We start from the raw sequence: 21988 nt of genomic DNA, 5'->3' as shown, positions 1-21988 counted from the left end.
AACTACGGTGCCTTGGCAAAATGCCTAAAAAAAATGTCCCAAAAATGCATACAATCCAGTAGGTGGATGAAACCAAGTTTTCACTGTGCACCATTACAACTTGCCAGCTGCTGGTGCCCTAGCAACCAATGATGTCAGCAGTTGATAAGCAAAATGTTGGGATGCCTGCGCAGTATCCTTGATTGCCCTTTTTTATCTGCGCTGGGGTCACATTAGCTAAGTAAGGAAGAGAAACTAAAAGGAGAAGAGAACCAATAGAATACTAGTCAGTACACCAGTGTACCCAGGCGTCTTTGCTTTGGAAGAATCAATCCCCTTTAACTTTAGGTGGCCTATGTGTGAATGTTGCTGTATTATTTAAAATTAAGTTTTGCTTTATACATTTTAGAATGAAGTGCCTGAAAGAAGGTTCAGAAACATTGACGTAGAAAACAGGATCTGCATTGCACAATTGTGTTATGGGCTTTAAAAAGGAGTCCAGTATACTGTAACTTTTTTTTTTTTTTGTTTCCCTTCAGGAAGAAATAAATGAAAGTTATGAAGTATTAAGTAGAGAGTATGAAGAACTGATTAAACTAAAGAGGGCCGGCTCCATTCAAGCCAAAAACTTAAAAAGTAAATTTGAAAAGATTGGAAAATTGTCAGAAGAAGAAATACAGAAAAAGGTGGAAGAGGAAAGGTTAAGAAGAAAGGCCGAGGATGAGGAACTGAAAGAAAGGGAAGCCGAACATTTTCAAGAGGTCAGTTGGTCGTACACAATGTGGACTGAAAACAAAAACAAACCGCTGATAATGCTGAATTCTCATGACTATAGTTCTAGTTTACAAAGGAACAGTGGTCAAAGACCATTTTTGAGAAACAATATAGTAACTTTAATCATGTTTCAGGATGAAGAGGTCGATGTGAGGCCAGCAGTGAGGAGCCATGCCCCATTCTCACACAAGGTTAACATGAAGGCTCGATTTGAACAAATGGCAAAAGCTAGGGAAGAAGAGGAACAGAGGCGAATTGAAGAACAAAAGCTCTTAAGAATGCAGTTTGAGCAGCAGGAAATTGATGCTGCTTTACAGAAGGTATCTTGATAAAGAAAAGGAAAAAAACAGTCAGAAACTGAATACTGTAAAAAAATCAGTTTAAAAGGAAATATGTAGGCTGCCAATTGCTGATCCTTTGGGCTCCAGCCCAATGAATAAGGCTCCGTTCACATACGCTGCGGCCAAAGTTCACAGCATGGGGTCCGGTGCATCACGGCTTAACGATTCAGGTGCAAATTTTTGCCTGAATCAGACCAGAAGACACACTGGAGCCTTTTTCAATGCAGACCGCTAACACCCTGATGCAGTGTAGAGTTGTGTGAACCAACTCTATTGAGAACCAGTCACTCCCCTGTCATGCTAATTGGATGTGGGGAAACCCACATCCAATTGGCATATGTGTGATCCCAGCCTCAAAGAACAGAAACCAATAGATCAACATTAACCACTTGCCAACCAGGCTTGTTCTGTGACTTTGTTTAAAAATTCAAATCAGTAGCTTTTGCTAGAAAATTACTTATAATCCCCAATTTTTTTTTTTTTTTTAGGCAAGACGCCAGGGGGAAAAAAAAAAAGGCGACAGCGTTTCCAAATAACCTGTGACATAAGGAAATTGCAACTATTTTTTTTTAGAAAAAATTAACTTTCATGATTTTAAATATATTTTTTTATATATACACATTTACCCCATTTTTTTGTATAATGTGAAAGATATTACATTAAGTAAATCAATACCGAACATGTCACGCTTCTAAACTGTGCACGCTTCTGGAATGGTAACAAACTACAGTACTTAAAAAATCTCCATAGGCAACGCTTTAAACACCTTTACAGGTTACCCCGTTTAGTTAGAGGAGGCGTAGCGCTAGAATTTTTGCTCTCGCTCTAACGTTTGCAGTGATGCCACAGGTGTGTGGTGTAATTACGTTTTACATATGCACGCCCCACTTATGTATAGGTTTGCATCTGCAGACAACCATAGAGGGATAGGGGAGCTTTAAAAAAAAAAATCTTATTTTTACACTGCCCTTTTCCACCGCTTCAAAACCTTTCCAGCAGATCATGAGCCCCTGGAATGGTTTCATGAGAAAGGCAGCCGCCATAATCCTGGTAAACCACTTGCTAACAGATATACAGGTCCCTCTCAAAAAGTTTGCATATTGTGATAAAGTTCATTATTTTCTGTAATGTACTGATAAACATTAGACTTTCATATATTTTAGATTCATTACACACAACTGAAGTAGTGCAAGCCTTTTATTGTTTTTATATTGACGATTTTGGCATACAGCTCATAAAAAACCAAAATTCCTATCTCAAAAAATTAGCATATCATGAAAAGGTTCTCTAAACGAGCTATTAACCTAATCATCTGAATCAACTAATTAACTCTAAACACCTGCAAAAGATTCCTGAGGCTTTTAAAAACTCCCAGCCTGGTTCATTACTCAAAACCGCAATCATGGGTAATAAGACTGCCGACCTGACTGCTGTCCAGAAGGCCATCATTGACACCCTCAAGCAAGAGGGTAAGACACAGAAAGAAATTTCTGAATGAATAGGCTGTTCCCAGAGTGCTGTATCAAGGCACCTCAGTGGGAAGGAAAAAGTGTGGCAGAAAACGCTGCACAACGAGAAGAGGTGACCGGACCCTGAGGAAGACTGGGGAGAGGGAAATGCCAAAATCCCTTAAGTCCAGTGTCAAGTACCCACAGTCAGTGATGGTCTGGGGTGCCATGTCAGCTGCTGGTTTTGGTCCACTGTGTTTTATCAAGGGCAGGGTCAATGCAGCTAGCTATCAGGAGATTTTGGAGCACTTCATGCTTCCATCTGCTGAAAAGCTTTATGGAGATGAAGATTTCATTTTTCAGCACGACCTGGAACCTGCTCACAGTGCCAAAACCACTGGTAAATGGTTTACTGACCATGGTATTACTGTGCTCAATTGGTCTGCCAACTCTCCTGACCTGAACCCCATAGAGAACCTGTGGGATGTTGTGAAGAGAAAGTTGAGAGACGCAAGACCCAACACTCTGGATGAGCTCAAGGCCGCTATCGAAGCATCCTGGGCCTCCATAACACCTCAGCAGTGCCACAGGCTGATTGCCTCCATGCCACACCGCATCGAAGCAGTCATTTCTGCAAAAGGATTCCCGACCAAGTATTGAGTGCATAAGTGAACATAATTATTTGAAGGTTGACTTTTTTTGGATTAAAAACACTTTTTTTTTATTGGTCGGATGAAATATGCTAATTTTTTGAGATAGGAATTCTGGTTTTTCATGAGCTGTATGCCAAAATCATCAATATTAAAACAATAAAAGGCTTGCACTACTTCAGTTGTGTGTAATGAATCTAAAATATATGAAAGTCTAATGTTTATCAGTACATTACAGAAAATAATGAACTTTATCACAATATGCTAATTTTTTTGAGAGGGACCTGTATATCCACACACACATTTTATTATATATCCACACACACACACATTGTGTTCGGCAAGTGGTTAATCTAAACTGATAACACTGGATAGTTCTTTTAAAGAAGAAGGAAACCCTCCTCTAACTTGTACCTATAGGTAAGCTTATGATAAGGCTTACCTATAGGTACTGTAAATATATCTCCTAAACATGTACCGTTTAGGAGATATTTGCCTTACATGCAGCCAGTGACGTCACTGGCGCATGTGCTCTGAAAGAACAGCCGCTCGTGCCGTTACCGACATCACTGCGGCTCCGGCCAATCAAATGGCCGGATGCCGCAATCCCGGAAGACGGGCGACTGGACATGTCACCCATCATACAGGTAAGCGGACAGCACGTTCTAAGGTAAGTATTTCATAATGAGCTAGTATGCGATGCATACTAGCTCATTATGTGTTTCTCTTGCAGGTGGCAAAAAAGAAAAAAAATTATTTTTTGGGGGTTTACCACCTCTAATACATCCAGGCATACCAAGCTGAAAGGAGGGGGAAAAAATAGGGGTGCCTAATCAAGTTGTCTGTTTTTAAGCAGGGTAAGCATATGCAGTTTTTTTTTTTTTTTCCCCCAAACAGTGGGTTAAAGAAGGGAGGGGGAGAATATATAGAAAACCAAACACGGACAGATCCCCGCATCCACACAAGCAATGTAAATGCAAAAAAATCTCCCCTGCCACACTATTGTATTCTGATAATGGGGCTCTTCCCTATTACATACATAGATCAGGGCTGGAGTACACAGACTGAGTCAGCCAGTTCCTTCTAATCCAGCCGATCAGTACATGTGTACCTGATTTGGTCTATCTGGAATTGTCTGTTGCCATACATGCTTGGTAGAGAGCAACAGTACTATTAAAGCCTCGCACACCTGCCGTTTTTAGCTCCAGGGTTTGTGTGTGTGTTTTTTTTTTTTTTGCTGCAGCCAATAAACTCCCCAGCATGTTCTCCTATGTGTCCATGCACACATAGGCTTTTATCAGTGTTTTCTGGCAGGAAAAAAAACCCACAACTAGTGGGTTTGAGTGCCGATTCACACTATAGCGTGTGCGGCGATCGCATGTAATATCGGAGCGCACTGCTCCTTCATTACATGCGATCGGATGTGCAGTGCGAATTCAGCCATACACTTTGTATGGCTAAATTCGCACTGCACCTGCACAAAAGTCGCACATGAGGCATTTTTTCAGCCGCATCAGGATCGGATCGCACAGTGGTTCACACTTGTGCGATCCGATCCTGTGCGAACTGTCAGATCGCACTGCGATATGCGATCAAACTGGGGGTGTCGTTAACAATTGACACCCCTGCGTATCGCATATGGCAGTGTGAACTGCCAGATGTGCGTTTGCGATGCAGGAACAGGCTGCGAATTTGCAGCCTTCCCGCATCACACAAGTGTGACCTGGCACTGAAGAGGAGTTCCTTAGCTGTATAAAACACTAACACTGAAAACGTAGCTATTCAGCGTTTGAGCCATTAGCTTTTATGGGAGTATAGTTTTGCTAAAAAAAAAAAAAAACACTTCCAACACTGAAAAACGCTACTGCAAAACTCATTCTACAGCTGACACTACTGGTGTTTTTATAACGTACAGTGTACAAGGCCTGATACAGTGGAATAAACCCATTTGCTTTCTTTCCCTCACGCCCAAGCTAGTTATAGATGGGTAAATCAGGGAAAATTATGGGGAAAAATAAGTTTTCAAGTTTTTCTAACGCATTAGTGGTTCAAATAAGTTTTTTGCAGTGACAAGAAAAAAGTTTAGGATGAAAAAATATGTTCTTGAATAAATTTCCAACAGCATATGTGGTTTTTATTTTTGGTAATGTCTATTCATTCCAAAATCAAATGTTAAAAACCAACAAAATCTTGTGAACATTTAAAATGCGCAGAGAATTTTTGTGCAAAAATTATCGCCTGAAATTCTAACCATCTGTGACTACCTGCAGGGGCTTGTTCACACATGCAGCTATAATGGATTGCTTTTCAGAGGGGTGAGAGGGGCTGCCACACATTAAAACGAGCCCCTAGTCTGCTTTATGATTGTTCTTTAACCGCGTAATGACCAGCAACATACCCGTACAGGACTGGACATTAAGTGGTTGTACCCCAGTATTTTTTAATTAATTTTTTTTTTTCCAAGAGCCAATGGTCAGCTTTCGTGTAAAAGAATCCAAAATCCGAGCAGCTAATCAGCCACTGGGCTGCTTTAACAAACACATGAAGGGGATGTCTCCCCCCACAGCTTTCTCATGCACTCCCCTCTCACCAGCCGATTATAGAGGCAATCAGAACAGGCTGTCTCCGTTTGCCTCTGATATAGGAAACCAGAAGCAATGAGCACATCACTTCCTATTTCCCCAGATGTAAACAGCACCATTTTTTAAATCTAAAGCATTTGATCACACTGATTTTGGCGTGATCAAATGCTCTTAACCACTTTAGCCCCGGAGGATATGGCTGCTCAAAGACCAGGCCCTATTTTGCGATTCGGCACTGCGTGACGTTAACGGACAATTGCACGGTCGTGTGACAATGTACCCAAATTAAATTTACATTTTTTTCCCCACAAACATAGCTTTCTTTTAGTGGTATTTGATCACATGTGCAATTTTTTTTGCGCTATAAACCAAAAAAGCAACAATTTTGAAAAAATTATATTTTTCTAATTTTTTTTACATTAAATTCTCAAAAAAAAATGTAAAAATCAAAATTTAACATTTTAGGCCGATTTGTTTTCCGCTACATATTTTTGGTAAAAAAAAAACGCAATAAGCGTATTTTGATTGGTTTGCGCAAAAGTTATTGTGTTTACTTGCTACGGGAAAGATTTATGTAATTTTTTAACTATTGATGGCGGAGATCTAAGATTTTTTTTTTTTTTTTGCGGGACTGCGACATTGCAGCGGACAGATCGGGCCCCTGACATTTGACACTTTTGGGGGTACCAGTGAGATTACTACAGTAATCAGTGCTATAAATATGCACTGTTACTGTAAAAATTACACTGGCAGTGAAGGTGTTAACTTTACTGGTGATCAAGGGGTTGTGTGTGTCCCTAGGGGCGTGGCTAGTGAAGAAACCACAGACATGGGATCCTATATAGCAGGATGGCATAGCCTCTCATCACTTCAGGGAGAATGACAGATGGATGTGATTACATCACCCGTCTGTCTTTCTCCCTCTGCTTCGGGAGATTGCGAGTGGCCGGCGGCCATCGGAGCCGCTGGTCACACGCGCTGGCGGGAGCGCGCCCTCTAGTCTGCTGAGCGAGCGACGTAGGGCTACATCGTTTTGCCCAGCAGTGGCAGAGTGCTGCAGTGAATGTACGGTGGGCGGGGTTAAAGGCAGAGGAGGGACCTGGGGTCTAAGACACCAGATCTCCATAAAGAGTACCTGTCCCTGCCTATTGCTTTCACAGGGGGTATTTATATTCCCTGTTATAATAAATCAGATGTAAAAAATGAAAACAGTGTAAAAATGTAAAGCACACGAGCATGTAGAGATAATCCCACATGCGAGGGTATCCCTGCGAACATCAGATCATGGGCAGTAATTCTAGCACCAGACTTCAAAAGTGATAACCTGTAAAGGCTTTTAAAAAATCACCTATGGATAGTAAAATTTACGTGGCTTGCTGCAGTTGCATTTATTTACTTACCGTAAGATTACAGTTTACTAAACTGGATATTATATTGGGTTTTTGTGCATTAAATTTCAAAGTTTTTAAAAAAAAAAAAAAAAAAAAAGCATTTGAAAAACCGTTCAGGGGTTCCAAGTGATTTTCTAGGAAAAATACAAATGTAAAAAAAAAAAAAAAGTGCCAGAAAATGCCTGGCCTTCAAGTGGTTAAATATTACAGAAGCAGATATACCCTAATGGAGGTAGAACCTAAACTTTGCTGTGCACGTGCTATCACAGGTACTGCAGACACAGAATGGCAGTTTCTGCTTGAGGATTAAAGTATTTTGTTTCCCTACAAAATTTAAATAAAAAGTTTTGTTAAAAGCATTTTAAGATGCAGATTCAATTGTTTTTCTTTTTTAAAGAAGGAAGAGGATGATGAGGAAGAAACCAGTGTTAATGGCTCACAATACGAAGATGAGGAGCTGGCTCGTTCAGGGGCTCCTTGGTTTAAGAAACCTTTAAAGAACATGTCTGTGGTAGATGGGGAACCGGTAAGGTTTACAGTAAAAGTCACCGGAGAGCCAAAGCCCGAGGTGACGTGGTGGTTTGAAGGAGAGATGCTACAGGACTCTGAAGACTATCAATATATTGAACGAGGAGAAACCTATTGCCTTTACCTACCTGAAACCTTCCCAGAGGATGAAGGAGAATATATGTGTAAAGTAGTGAACAGCAGGGGCACCGCTGCAAGCAGCTGCATTCTCAGCATTGAAAGTAAGAGTTAATGCTTTAGGATGTCATTGCATGAGTTCTAACACTTGGCAGGACACACTCTTATATTCTACTCTTTTCTTGCTTTCTAGCTGATGACTATTAACCTCCTGCTTTTACTGGAGACTCCCCTCTGACTCTCAATGCATCCAGCCTTCCTTCAGTGGGCCAAGGGACACGGGAAACTCCACTGCCTATTAATACGCCATTCCTGTAGTGCTGGCCTTACACTGCATGTGTTGCTGCCGTTGAGTAGAGATGTTGAACAGTGATGCAAAGGCTTTACAGGAAACACCACATATGGGAAAACAGCAGGATTTCATATTGTATTTAATTGTCTTTATATACTTCTCATGCCAACTTGATTTTTATAAACATTCAGGAAATGAGATGTGCCATCTTCTTGTTTTAAGACTGACATGTGAAATTAAAATGTCTTGATTTCTTAATAAATGATTTGTTTAAACTGTCATGTCATCTCATACTTTGATTAAACTCAGACGTTAACAAAAAATAAACACACACACACAACTGAGACAAAATTGGGTGCAGGATCATTTGTGTTTATTCTGTACAATGGTAAATCACAGTAAAAAAGCTTCACATGAGTCATGCATATGCAGTTGCAAACAATACAGTTGTTTGAATAGGATATCCAATTTGAACCTTACACATTTTCCAGGATGTGCAGTACTCAAAAAAACAAAAAGGAACTTCAAATATCGATAACTATAAGCTTTATTTTATTATGTAGTAATCCTGAAGTGTTAAACATGAACTATTTGGAATTAAACTATAGAATATAGTTTTATTTTCACTATAAAAATGAATTCCATAGCTTCTTGGGGGGGGGGGGGGGGGGGGGATCTATAATCTTAAATTATGTCTACACTATAGTTTCAAGATTTCCTGACAAATGCATCATTGTCTATTGTGGAGAATATGTAACCCAAGAGGCTGTAAGCTGTATAAAAACAACCTTACATTTCTCTATGTATTAAATATGCAATAAAGTATAGCACTAAGTATGTTTAAAAGATCACCACTAATATATCACTAAAGAATCTTTGCACAAACTATTTTCAGATAGAGACTTTATTCTGCTTAAAAACCAAAAAAAAAAAAAAAATCAAGTCAAAATATTTGGATAGTGTGTGAAAGTTAAACAGTCATCAGCATTTCAGCACAAGCTTTTTTTTTTTAACTGCCGTGTCTCCTTTAGACATATTTCAATAGGACATGAACTGATGGAATATTCCTCCACATTTGTCACAGAAAGCAAAAAACTTCAGCAGCATTAAATTAGAAGTCCACCCTAACAAAATCTCTAAATCTACTTGCATCCACAATCTAAGACTATCCTATCTAGCCCTGTAAAGAAATCAGTACACATACCTTTTCTGAAGCCGCTCCAGTCTCCAGTGGTGGAAGCTCTGCAGAAGAGACAGCCGACAATGGCTGGGAAATTAATGGGAAGTGACGTCCCCATCAGAGTTACTATGGGGCTTCCGTTGTCGGCTGCCTCCTCTGCACCCGCAGCTGACAGTTCAGTGAGGGACCGGACTGAAGCGACTTCAAAAAAGTTATGTATAGCAATTACTTCTTTACAAGGCTAGATAGGTTAGTCTTAGATTGTGGATGCCTGTAGATTTAGAGATTTTAGTGTTAGGGTGAACTTCTACCTTAACCTTTCACCACCCTATCCAAAAGAAAAAGAAAGGCTGGAGGCAAATTCAAAAAAGCAATATTCTGTATTCAAACATCTCCCTCATTCCTACAAGAAAACAGCAGGCCACTTATGGCACATTTCTGACATTTTGATAGGCACACAACTATGTAAATATTTGTGTACATACAGAATAATGCATTACAGTTACCTCAATCCTTAGGACGGTCGACTAGGATACTGGCTTATGACGGTCGACTAGGATACTGGCTTTAGACAAGATACAAAGGCCGATCTTCTGTACTCACGGCCACTTATCCGTGGGCATCATTTCACAAAGGGCAGAAATGCATTCACATTTGTGTGACACTCATGTGACAGCACATTTGTCAATATTAAATACCCACAGAACTGATATTTGAACTATTAATAGTTAGCAAGCCACAGCAAAAAAACTATGTATAAATATATAACAGGGTTAGTAAATTACGGCATCAAACAACAAAAAGCTGCATATCATAAAGCTATAAAAGCTGCTCAAATCAGACATTTAAAGAAATGCATTAAAATAAAATCCTAGACATTCTAATCCTTCCCAATATATTTTCCAATAAGGCTAACCTGGAGCAATAAATCAATTCTTAAATATGAAGCAAAATCTAAAACAAAATACAGACTAAAATTAAAGAATGATAGTCAAAAAGCCCAACCACTTTTTTTTTTTTAAACAAAAATGAGAGATCGCTAGACTAGCAGTTTTTCTCTCCCCCATTTTTTGTGCCAACTTTAATGGGTAGAGATTTACCCTCACTATGTCCTAGTGACACCAGAAGAATGGAGGGACTAGGTGTCACTGGGCAGGTACGCCCAGTTAATAAACGTCTTTAAAATCTCTTCTTGTTGGCCACCAGTCAATAGACAGGAAGTCACCTGAACTGCCAACCCAGAAAGCAATAAAAAGGAAATTGGGTTCAACTATTTCCCTCTATTTACAAAACCAAAAAAAATATTTGTCTGAAGCGGTCTTTAAATAAGAAATGATCTTATACAGGCATTCGCTATGCCATTAAAAAGCAGCTTGCTTTACACTGCAGCATGCATCGAAACAAGGGCATAATATATGGACACTCAATGTCTGTGCTACAAAAGCTCCCATCATTTTACGATTGGAGGGGGGGGGGGGGGGGGGGGGGATAATTCCACAGACAAGACTTGTAACCCAGATCTATTGTACAGCAGTCCCAAATAAACCCCACAAAATGTTTAAGGAGCACACTTAGAAGCATAGGAGGATGCAGAACAGATAGACCCGGTCACTAGAATATAAAAAGATAAAATGTAAAAAACAAAGTGCCTCCGGCAAAGATGACCGCTCATACTTAGGGCCTTTTCACACTTATTTTGCGCGTTTATGTAAAAAAACAAAAAACCTTTAAAAATCAATTGTGTCCACATTAGGGTGGTGCGCTTCGCTTCCATTGAGAAAAGAAATCCTGCTTGCAGCATCTTTGGAGCGCTAAAAAATGCACCTTCCTATTGAAAGCAAAAAGGAGACAAACATGTCTGTGATGCGTTTTTGGCGTTGTTTGAGTCACATGTTCTTGAAAAAAACAGCACGCAAGGAGAATACCAGCCAAAACTCATATGCGTTTTCACCACGAATTAGTGTGAAAGTGCCCTTAAGGACGAATGCACACAGCCAATTAGGGCTGTACAACTACCAGATCAGGTGAAGTCATTACCTGCAGTTAGGGACAGATCTGCATCCATGGATATTTACGTTCTTACTTCATGTAATCAATCCATGTTGGATTACATATGAACAGCTGCAGATAGCGTCAGCCCTACTGCAACAAACACACTGATGTGGATTGTGCATGGCTCTAACCGCTAATGATCATTAGTCCCAACTCTCCCATGCTGTTGATCCCCACGGCACTGCAGACATGTAGCTGCCTGAAGAATTCAATACTTCTGCAAGTACCAGATTCCCTGCTTCCCGCTAAGCTTCCTCAACTGGCCCCTACATTGCAAAGGACCACTGTAGTGATGTAGGGTCAAACTGCTAAGCCCAGCAAAGGACCCAGGTAGTTGACACTCTTGAAAGTGTGCCAGATGCTAAAGAATCTAAAGGCTTCATGTATACTGGCCTACATTTACTGCTGCAAAATCGCTCCTACCCTTTTCGCATTCGTAAGCAAGAGGTTGAAGCTCCCCTAAATGCGACAGCTCTGCTAAAAGACTGTGCATTGACACACAGGCTTTTATGGCGTTGAGCTTAGGCAAAAAAAAAAAACCCCCAAAAGCTCCCAAACTCAAGTTTAGGAGCTGCCAGTGTACATGTAGCCTAAGGCAGCTCTATCTTTGCAATAAAGTGAAGATGGTCTGTTGGGGAGAGGCATGAATGAGTGCTTGTCACAGGAGGCACTTTGTCTTTCATTTTTTTTTCAGTTGCTTTATTACAGGAAGGTGGATGAAATCAGTTGAACTGCACGATTTCAGTTTGTCACAAAGTACAACACATAAAAAACACTACAAAACTTTGCCAACGATTTCTCCTGAAACGGTTTTCTTTGGATGCTGGCAAAGTGATCATCATATCTATAACTACAGGATATTTTTAAAAAGTAAAAGTCAAACACACGTTATATTGATCCAGCTGGAAGCAGCCTTCAGGTGCAGCAAGTTCCAGCATGAGGGCTTGAAGCAACACAACATTTAAAAAGCTATACATGTTTTGCTGCTTTAGGTATAAAACTACAAACTACTTCGGCACCACTCATCTGTCAGCCCAGGAGGAGAATGAAGGTGTAACTGCTTTGAGTAAAGCTTGGCCAGTGAACCCAACACCAGGTACATATGCAAGCTGTGGACACTTGCTGCAATCCAAAAATTGCTGGAAAATAAATTGCATACATCCTGGTGCTTGGTTACCAGCTTATAACATTTCTTGATAAATAAATGTATGGAACAATGCAAAGTCAAATCCTCAAACCTGCATTTGTGAACCAAGCGGTTTACTATACAAGGGTGTGTTGTGTATCATGGTAGTTAAAAATCTATACGCAAATATGCAACTTCAAAACAGTTTCGATTTTTATGCATAATACAGTGTGGGAGCGGGAAAAAAGTCAGTATTCTACTCTGCATTAAAGTATTGGACATGTTCTCTACAATAGCCATAACCACCCATTACAAAAAAAAATAAAAAATACATCACTTCTCAAATAAAATCAGGCTCAATCAGAAAGTTCTATCAAAAAAGAACAGAATTGGCAGATATATGAACACTATGACTGTAATTCAAAGGGCAAATAAAAAAAAAAAAAAGAAAATGTATGACAGAGATTTTGATGGCAAATATGTTCAAAAAGCATTGCACATGTTAAATAAACTATAAAGGAAAAAAAAAAAAAAAAAAAACAGCCCTACAACCAATTGCAAAAAAAATACATCACTTCTCAAATAAAATCAGGCTCATTCGGATAGTTCTATGAACAAGGAACATAATTGGAAGAGATATGCACACTACTGTATGACAGTAATTTAGAGGGCAAATAATAGTTCATAAAGCATCAATAGTGATGAACGACAATCTGCACTATTATGCATCATTATAGTGTTACCTTCTACATGAGCCCTTCTACGTCCATGCTCATCGGCTCACCAATGGCATACCCAGAAAAGGATTCCTCCTTATGGGTGGGAACTACCTCAGGACCTGATTTTATGAGCTATCAATTGCAGCATCTTCAGCACTGTGTGTGAAAATGAAGGCAGGGTTTTGAAACTCTTTGTAAAAATGTACAAAATATGCAGGACTTTTTAAAGATAGAATCAGTACATTTCTTGAAAAATGTAAATAAATGATCTTAGAGAAAAAAAAAAAAAAAAACACAACAAGATCATACTCCGCTCATTGGCATACAGTCAAATGTAACGAGAAATCCTGACAAGGAATATACATCTGCCATTGCAAGGTAATGTAACTTTATGGACAAAGCCCTAGCAGAAAAAAAAAAAAAGACACGTCCTTTCTATTTTGTACAATATTATAACTGTTCTGGAAAACAAAAGCAATAAATGTGTGAAAACTAAAAAGGAACACAATTTGCTTATTAGAGAAAAAAAAACAAAACAAGACACCTTCCCTAATAAATGGCATCAATATGCAGTCCAATTGCATGTTAATGGAGCAGATTTCAGAATAAACAAGCACAAACCTCAACGGGACAACATCACTGATAAAATGCATATGTTTCCTTAGGTTGTGCTTACCTGAGGTACTTTGCAGCAAAACCTAAGGTGGAAGATCTGGGAAGGCACTGAGGATTAAATAGTTCTTTCCAACTATATAGATATATTAAGACCTGGAATTAGATTGACAGCCTCCAATTTCAACGGTCACAAATGTCATGTGAATTTTATCGGAACATGTCAAGTCTCAAAATTTATAAAGACATAACGTCATACAAAACTGCACAAAGAATTTCTCTGCCTATTTCCGAGTCAGGTAGGAAGTGGAGGAGAAAAAAACACTGATATAACAAAAAAAAAAAAAAAGCCATCAGACTATTTGAATTTACATTGCAGTTCTAGAATGCACAGGTTCAAGTTTAACTATATGGAAAAAGACAAATATAAAGCAACGACCTAATTGGACCATCACAGTATGTCACTAACTGAGCTGGACTGCAATATCAATATAAAATCTGAAATTTTTTTAAATAAAGCTAGAAGACTGGCAAGAGAAAAAAAAAACTTCCTGCAACTAAGCCTACATACTTACCCGACAATCCACATTAACATATTGTGTAATACACAGCACTGCACAGCAAGATCATTGCGCAACATTGGATCATTTGAGGTACTTACAGTGCATGTATCTAGGATGATGCACAGTTCTCCTCACAATATTACAGCTATTCCTATACTGGATCATAGCTTTACTTCAGAGAATGGGCAAAAGACTGCATTTGATTGGGATCTAATAGAACAGAAGCAACAGTGAACTGGCATGTTATGCAGAGTATGCATTGAATTACTTACAAGGACACTAAATAAAAAAAGTCTACCATCATTAATGCTGTCCCAAACAAACGGATCATTGTATGCAATACATTCTGCTTTCCATTCTAGTTCAACCGCATTATTGGTGAACATAGCGTTTTGATTGACTAGTAGGCATAAACAGGATTATCTCAGAGTCCTAGCATACTGGCACTTATTTTTGTTCATAAGGATGAACAAGGCTCAGTTGGCATTCTGTGCAGTTTACCGGCTGAGGAGTACAAGACTAAAAATTCATTGAAAAAAATCCAAGATGAACCACTGAAAGGAGGTCATAGGACAGGTCATACTCCCAATACCTGTGCTTACCTAAATAACTTCCTTTACATGGTTGCAGAGTCATGCCAACCAGAGTCTTTCCAAACTTAAATGCCAGTGGACAGGAACCCTTAAAGAAGGGATTTCCAGGAAAAATGGAAATCCCCCATTTGCTTGTGAACCCTCCTTAAAGCAATAAAGCCCTCACCTCTCTGCCACCTGTCTGATTTACAGTGCTTAAGCCCCGATTCACACTGCCATGACTTGAGCGTTTAGTCGCATGACAAGTCACGCCCCCATTAACAGCAATGGAACCGCTCTTATCAGTGTGACTCAAGTCTCTCCGACTTAGAAAAAAGGTTCCTGCACTACTTTGGTGCAACTTGTATTGCATTCTGTTAAAGAAGTGGTATGCAAGCCGCGATGAAGTCACGCAGAGATGTGGGATTTGAAGCCGCGGCAGTGTGAACAATGGCTTAATCTAAAGCCTGACTAGTTTAAAGGGTTCTACACTATTTTCTATCATTGTGCAGTTATATACGCGATGCAAGTAAAATCTGTTAAATGTACAGCTCATAGTCATAGCAAATCACAGAAGCTGAGTACTGTAAAGGGAGGTCCACAAACAGAGGACTTTCATTTTTCTCCTGGAAACCTCTTAAATAGGTCCTCCACGAAAAAGTTATGCATCATTAATTGACAAAAGGTTTATTTATTTACATTTTTTATTTTGGTTCACAGTCCCCCCCCCCCCCCCCCAATTCATTCAATTACACTGCTGTGCTCAAAGCTGAGTCAAGCCTTGGCCCTTACCCAAAACCAGCCAAGAAGAGACAAACCAGTACGGATGTATCAACTACATAAACGCTATAACAAAAATTCAATCACTCAACCGTTCCACACAAAAATGTATTTTTAGAACAAAAAATTAAAATGCAAGCATGGGCAAACCTTGGCACCCCAGATGTTTTGGAACTACATTTCCCATGATGCTCAACTACAATGCAGAGTGCATGAACATCATGGGAAATGTAGTTCCAAAACATCTGGGGTGCCAAGGTACGCCATCAATGCCCTATAGTAAACACATACAACATACAGACAAGTTTAGAACAGTAATTTATACAAATTTTTTTTTATTTAATTTTTTTTAACTGTTTTACAGCTTCCAGCCCAGTACAAGTGGTCCTCAGGTTACAAACATCCAACTTACAAACGGAAAGAGACAACAGGAAGTGGGGAGAAATCTATTCCTAGGAAGGGAAACTCACTCCTGTATGAGTCATGGGAAAAAGGTGTCTCCACTGAAGCAGTTGTCATAGGGACAGAAAGTGAAGTGAAATCTTCTGAACAGGGGTACAGACAGCAAAAAAATGGTACAGGGGTGTTAACCCTTCCCTATGCTCTCCAAAAAAACTTAATTCTTTTGGCTGGAGCTAAAACTTAATATATCTGTTCCGACTTACAAATTCAACTTAAACCTACATTCCCCTATCTTGTTTGTAACCCGGGGACTGCCTGTATATATTATGCAGGTCTACCGGGAGCACAGTGGCTTAGTGATTAGCTCCCTCTGTCTGGAAGGACTAGGGTCGTTGGTTCCCAACCACAACACTACCTGCCCGGAGTTTGCATGTTCTCCCTGTGCGGGTTTCCTCCCACCCTCCAAAGACATGCTGGTAGCTCTATACAAATGAATATCGGAACCTCAGATTGTAAACTTATCGAAGGCAGGGGCTGATGCGGATGTAATATTGATTGTACGTATATAAAGAGCTGCACAACAAACTGTTGGTGCTATAAACTTAGAATAAATATGCATCGCATGGCAAAAGTCACTTACTTAGCTCCTCCACCTCAAAACAAAATAGGGTTGGCACCTCATCCCTTTAAAACTGAACACATTAAATACACAGGTTCTGTGGCTGATTAAGGTGGTAATTAAACTCACTTTGTGCCTTGCATTAAATTAAATTTTAAAGCCTCGTACACACGCAACGATTGTTGGCCGTGAATTTTCGGCCAACGTCCGATGGGCCGATTGTCGGCTTGTTAGTATGATTCCGACAACCGACTGCGACTTTTCGGCCGAACAAAATCTGGTGTGCAGGCTATAAAATTTTTGTTGGCAATCAACAGAACGGCCGATTGTTTGTCAGTCAGTACAGATTTCGGCAGACAAAAATCAGATGAGCAAGACTGGGCATGCTCAGAGAAGAAAAAAACACACGGAAAGTAAACCATCACATGACATCACTTCTGAAGTTGGTTGTTGTCGGCTGAAAAAATTCGTGTGCAGTCTAGAGCACATTTCAACCAAAACACTGGACAGAAGTCGACCGATCGGTCATTAATCGTTGCGTGTGTATGAGGCTTAAGAACGGTGATAACAGATCTTTCCTAAATATCTAAAATTAGACATTAAACAGAATCTATGACCACCATTACATCAACCTACTAGGAGGCATTCAAAGGATGCAGTTTTTGCTGCCCAACACCTAGACTTGCAGATAAAGGGAAAAAAAAAAAAAAAAAAAAAAAAAAAAAAAAAATCGGTGGAAATTATGACTGTTATACACTTGTCCCCAAGTTTAAGAATTGTATGGGATTGCAATAGGGTGCTTGACACATTTATAAGTTATTCTTTTGTATAACAGTATATATTTTTGTGTGGAATGTTGACTGAGTGCTGGAATTAAAAGTCCCATTCTTGATGGTTGTACACCCACATTTAAAACAAGGATGGGATTTACACCAATCTTTTTTGTAGTACTATTGTACATATAAGTAGAAATTGAAATCTACAGCAGTATTGCTTCATTTAAAGCATGGCTGTTTCCAGATTAGGTCCCAGGGTGCCAACAGCCTTTCATCCACACTCAATATAATGAGACAGGGGATTAAAATGTACCTGACTGACTCACCATAGGAGGTTAAATGTATTATCACAGATCACAATCGTTTTGTATCATATATTCCAGGAATGTTTCAGAACAGCAAAGAGATGGATTTGCCCACCAGACTGATCATGTTAAGATTTTTTAAAATGCAGGTGGTTGAAGTGTTTATGTAATGGATGATAGGTGAATCTATATCTTCACTGTTCTGTACAGAAGAGGACTGCAAAAAGTTTTTCCTGGAGAACCTCTGGATGGAAAAAACCAAAACAGAAAATGATGGCAACTGCCATTGCCAATATTCTTACGGATGCTCCCTCCGAGACTAGCACCCAGATGCATCCTTCATTGTATGGCGAGTCAATGACCTGGTACACTTGTGTGTTGAGACACCGGATCATGAAAACACTTGTTCATATTCTTATACTTGTCACATACAATGAAGGAAGGAGCATGAAGCCAGCAACAGAAACGCACAGTTCTATATTAAAATTAGTGCCTTTTTAAAGTCAGTGAACTGTGTCCACTACAAAGTCAATCTTTGCTCTCTCAGGTCTTAAAAAAAAAAAAAAAAAGCTACATTTATCGTCCTGTAACTACACCATGTTAAAAAAAAATAAAATCAAACGTCACACAAACAGTCTGGAAATATATCAATTTATGAAAAACAAAAACAGAACGGTATGAAGAGTGCTTTACAGGTCATAACAGTGGTCTTTAAATGTGCCTGCTTTAAAGTTATATACATGCAGGAAAAGAAACAAGTAACGCTTACTACAGCAAAGATAATTCCAAACCTACAAGAGCATAAAATACATTTCTCATAAAGAGAAACTGAAGAGGAAAAAAAACAAAAGTATTCATGTTATAAAATACTTCCATTACCTTGTTATTTAACCATTAATAAAAATAAAAAAAAAAAAAGCATTTTTCTTTTAAATACTCACATATCCAACTTACCGACACAGGAGGTTTCATATTATTTATTGTAAAGCACAAAACAGGCATTTTTAAAAGTGATGAAGTTATACATTGAAAAAGTACATTTTTATCACAAAAGCATTCTTTGACCACATAATAGTTGCAAATACATTTGCTGGAATGTGTACATCTACACTAATACTAAAAACAAACCAATTTTGTCATTTCTACACAGAAATATAGCCTCCTATCAGTCAGTAGTGATAGTTTCTGTACATTTTTCAAAAAACATTTTTTTTTTTAAACCAAAACAAAAAAATTAAGATCTTCATCAAGGCGTCTGCATCCAAACATTTAACAAAGGTTTTCCCCAACACAATGAAGCAAATACTGTACTGTCCACTTCGCATTACTGGCCCTGTGCAGAGGAAATACATAAGACATACAAAGAGTTAAACTAGACATTCCTTTTAAAGGAAGCCAACTCAGGAGAGACCCTAAGGAAAGATTGGTTAACAAAGGTTGGCTGCTTCCTGTATGGTTTCATTAGCCCTGAAAGGGGAAAATGTTGTGATCACACAGAAACCACATATTGCACAGGAATTTTTTTTTTTTTTAAGTTTTTGTTACTATTTATCAAGGGCAAATAAAGCTCCCCAGAATTCAGACACATGTACAGATTTTAATCACGTACCTGAGGCGCAGGAGGGTGCTGTGGCATTGTCTGGGGACTCGTGGTCTGTGCGTAATATGCAGCTTGTTGTCTGTAGTATTCTGCCCAGGCAGCACTGTAATCAGGCTGGCCAGCAGGTGGTGCTGCACCTGCAGCTGGAACCGTTTGGCCTAATGTAGGAAATAAATGAAATGTTAAAAAACAGAGAAAACCACTAGCAGTTGCACAAACTATTTACCACTTCAATACTTGGCGCTTTACCCCCTTCCTGCCAATAAGCGCTTTCAGCGCTGTCGCACTTTGAATGACATTTGCGCGGTCATGCAACGCTGTACACAAAACTACATTTTTATCATTTGGTTCACACAACTAGAGCTTTTTTGGTGCTATTTAACCACTTCTGGACCGAGCCCATTTTCTGACATTTTGTTTACAAGTTAAAATCAGTATTTTTTGCTAGAAAATTACTTCGAACCCCCCAAAAAAAAATTTTTTTTTTTTGTAGCAAAGACTCTGGAGAATAAAATGGCGGTCGTTTCAATATTTTTGGTCACGCAGTATTAGCGCAGCGGTCTTTCAAACGCCATTTTTCTGGAAAAAAATACATTTCACTGCATTTAAAAAAAAATAAAAAATAAACAGTTAGCCCATTTCTTTTGTATATTGTGAAAGATGATGTCATGCTGAGCAGATAGATGCCTAACATGTTACTGTTTAAAATTGTGCACACCCACGGAATGGCGACAAACTTCATCTCCATGGGCGATGCATTAAAAAATATTAACGGTTACCAGGTTAGAGTAGCTTTTTTTTTTTTTTTTTTATTATTGCTCTTGCTCTGGCGATCCCTCACATGTGTGGTTTGAACAGCGATTTCATATGCAGGCATTACTTCCGTATACATTTTCTTATGTGCGCGAGCTCATGGCGACGGGGGAACTTTAAAAAGAAAAAAATTCTCCCATTTTATATATTTTTTTAATTTTAGCACAGGTTTTTAAAAAAAAATATCTGATCACTTTTATTGCGGTCACAATGTAAACATCCCTTGTGACAGCAATAGGCATTGACAGGTACTCTTTATGGAGGGATCGGGGGTCCAAGAGACCCTAGACCCCTCCACTTGAATGTTTTCAAAATGCCATAAACTGCATTTTTGAACACTTGTCACTTTTCAAATATGGCGCCTTTAACCTCTGAGTATCCCGGATGCGACGTCATGGACGCCGCTTCTGGGTTACATCGGAGACCCAATTGAAGCCGAATTTGGCATTGTTCGGGGCCCCAACCAGCAGACGGAGGTGCCGGCTGGTTGCTCGTGTCTCCCAGTGGGACGGGAGACCCAGGCAGAGCCACGGAAGGCAGCGGGAGGGGGAGCACCCCCTCCCACTCGCTGGGGTAACGATCGAGCGGCTCCTGAGCCATCAGCCGTCGCCACCTGAAAGCACCATCGCCCGGTACAGACACTTCTTCCAGCCCGCGTAGAGCTACATCGATTTGCAGGAAGTGGTTAATCACCACTAGGTTTTATATTTTTTTTTTCTAAACAAAAACACTAGATTTTGGGGGTGGGGGAAATCAATTCCGATGTACTGATCCTGATGGCCTTTCATAAGGCCCTAAAAGGCCAGGACAGTACAAATAACACCCCCCCCCCCCCCCAAATGACACTGCAATGTCACACACCTACACTACGCATGAAGGTTCACCTAAAATCTGGAAAAACAATTCCTAAATAAACTTACCTTGCTTTTTGTAATATTCTTCCCATGCTTTGGAGTAGTCTTGAGGTGGGGCTTGCTGGCCTAAGAAAACAAAGATTTTAAAATAAACAGGCTCACTAAAGTTCTGCTGTCCAATTATTGTGCACAAAGTATCAAGACAGAAGCCCTACAGTAATGCTAGATACGTGCAGTATCCTGCAACTGGGTGAGGTAACAGCAAAATAGCCAATGTAATAAGTGGATCTGGGGCTATTGCTAGGAAAGGTATCGGGCTTTAAATCAAGCTGTGGGTATAATTCTGCCATGGTCTGTTTCAGGAACTGGGAAGCAGCTATATGCTGAGTCTGAAAATGCAACTAAATTTATGGCAGAACTGCATTGGCGTGGAAATCTGTGCCTTCACTGGCCACACAACCCAGCACTGATCGAACTGGAGCCAGTGCATTGTACAGATGCTTCCCAATGTAAATTTTTTTTCTAAAATCAAAGGCAGCATATGCAGGCCCTTCTGCAGGGCTTTGTGCTCAACATGATGCAGTTATCAAGGCCTGATCAACCTCTTTGTACAGCCACTGAAAGTATAAAAATCAAGCAGGTTTGCATTAAACCAGTTCCATCTTTTTTTATTTCACCCATTATCAACAGGCCAACACAGCTATAACAAAGATGAGATATAGAATCCTGAAGAAGCCCAGTTAAGAGTTTATTTTCATGACATGTTAAACATTGACAGATGAAAAACGGACATCAATGCATTCCTATGGAAAAAAGGATGATTATTTGTTCACATCAGTTTTCATCCGCTTCCATCAATATCAGTTTTTTTTTTGAACGGGTGAAAGCCCTATTTTTCTTCTGTAAAAAAAAA

General features: G+C 39.5%; 2 protein-coding genes across 4 annotated transcripts in view; one reads left to right on the top strand and one right to left on the bottom strand.

Annotated features, from left to right (window-relative positions):
* Positions 1-8379, top strand: part of NEXN (nexilin F-actin binding protein) — a 79548-nt gene extending 71169 nt beyond the window's left edge. Inside the window, exons 12-15 of the mRNA XM_082265331.1 lie at positions 519-740; positions 888-1073; positions 7563-7914; positions 8004-8379. Of these exons, the coding sequence (XP_082121457.1) occupies positions 519-740; positions 888-1073; positions 7563-7914; positions 8004-8017 (774 nt within the window). The 3' untranslated portion in view covers positions 8018-8379. The remainder of the gene's footprint in view (positions 1-518; positions 741-887; positions 1074-7562; positions 7915-8003) is intronic.
* The window catches only part of FUBP1 (far upstream element binding protein 1), a gene marked incomplete at its 5' end in the record, with an annotated part of 116889 nt that overhangs the window by 68846 nt on the left and 26055 nt on the right, over positions 1-21988 (bottom strand). For 2 of the 3 annotated variants that reach the window (XM_082265323.1, XM_082265324.1), the window contains 2 exons: positions 19418-19566; positions 21142-21201. In XM_082265323.1, coding sequence (XP_082121449.1) covers positions 19418-19566; positions 21142-21201 — 209 coding nt within the window. Of the gene's footprint in view, positions 1-18442; positions 19142-19417; positions 19567-21141; positions 21202-21988 lie in introns of those variants that run through there. The other variant, XM_082265322.1, reaches the window with a different exon arrangement.

This window comes from Pelophylax lessonae (assembly GCF_965119305.1).
Source record: "Pelophylax lessonae genome assembly, chromosome: 8".
Classification (NCBI taxonomy): domain Eukaryota; kingdom Metazoa; phylum Chordata; class Amphibia; order Anura; family Ranidae; genus Pelophylax; species Pelophylax lessonae.
Note: the sequence above shows the minus strand (reverse complement) of the source record. Positions and strands in the feature narration are given on the sequence as shown.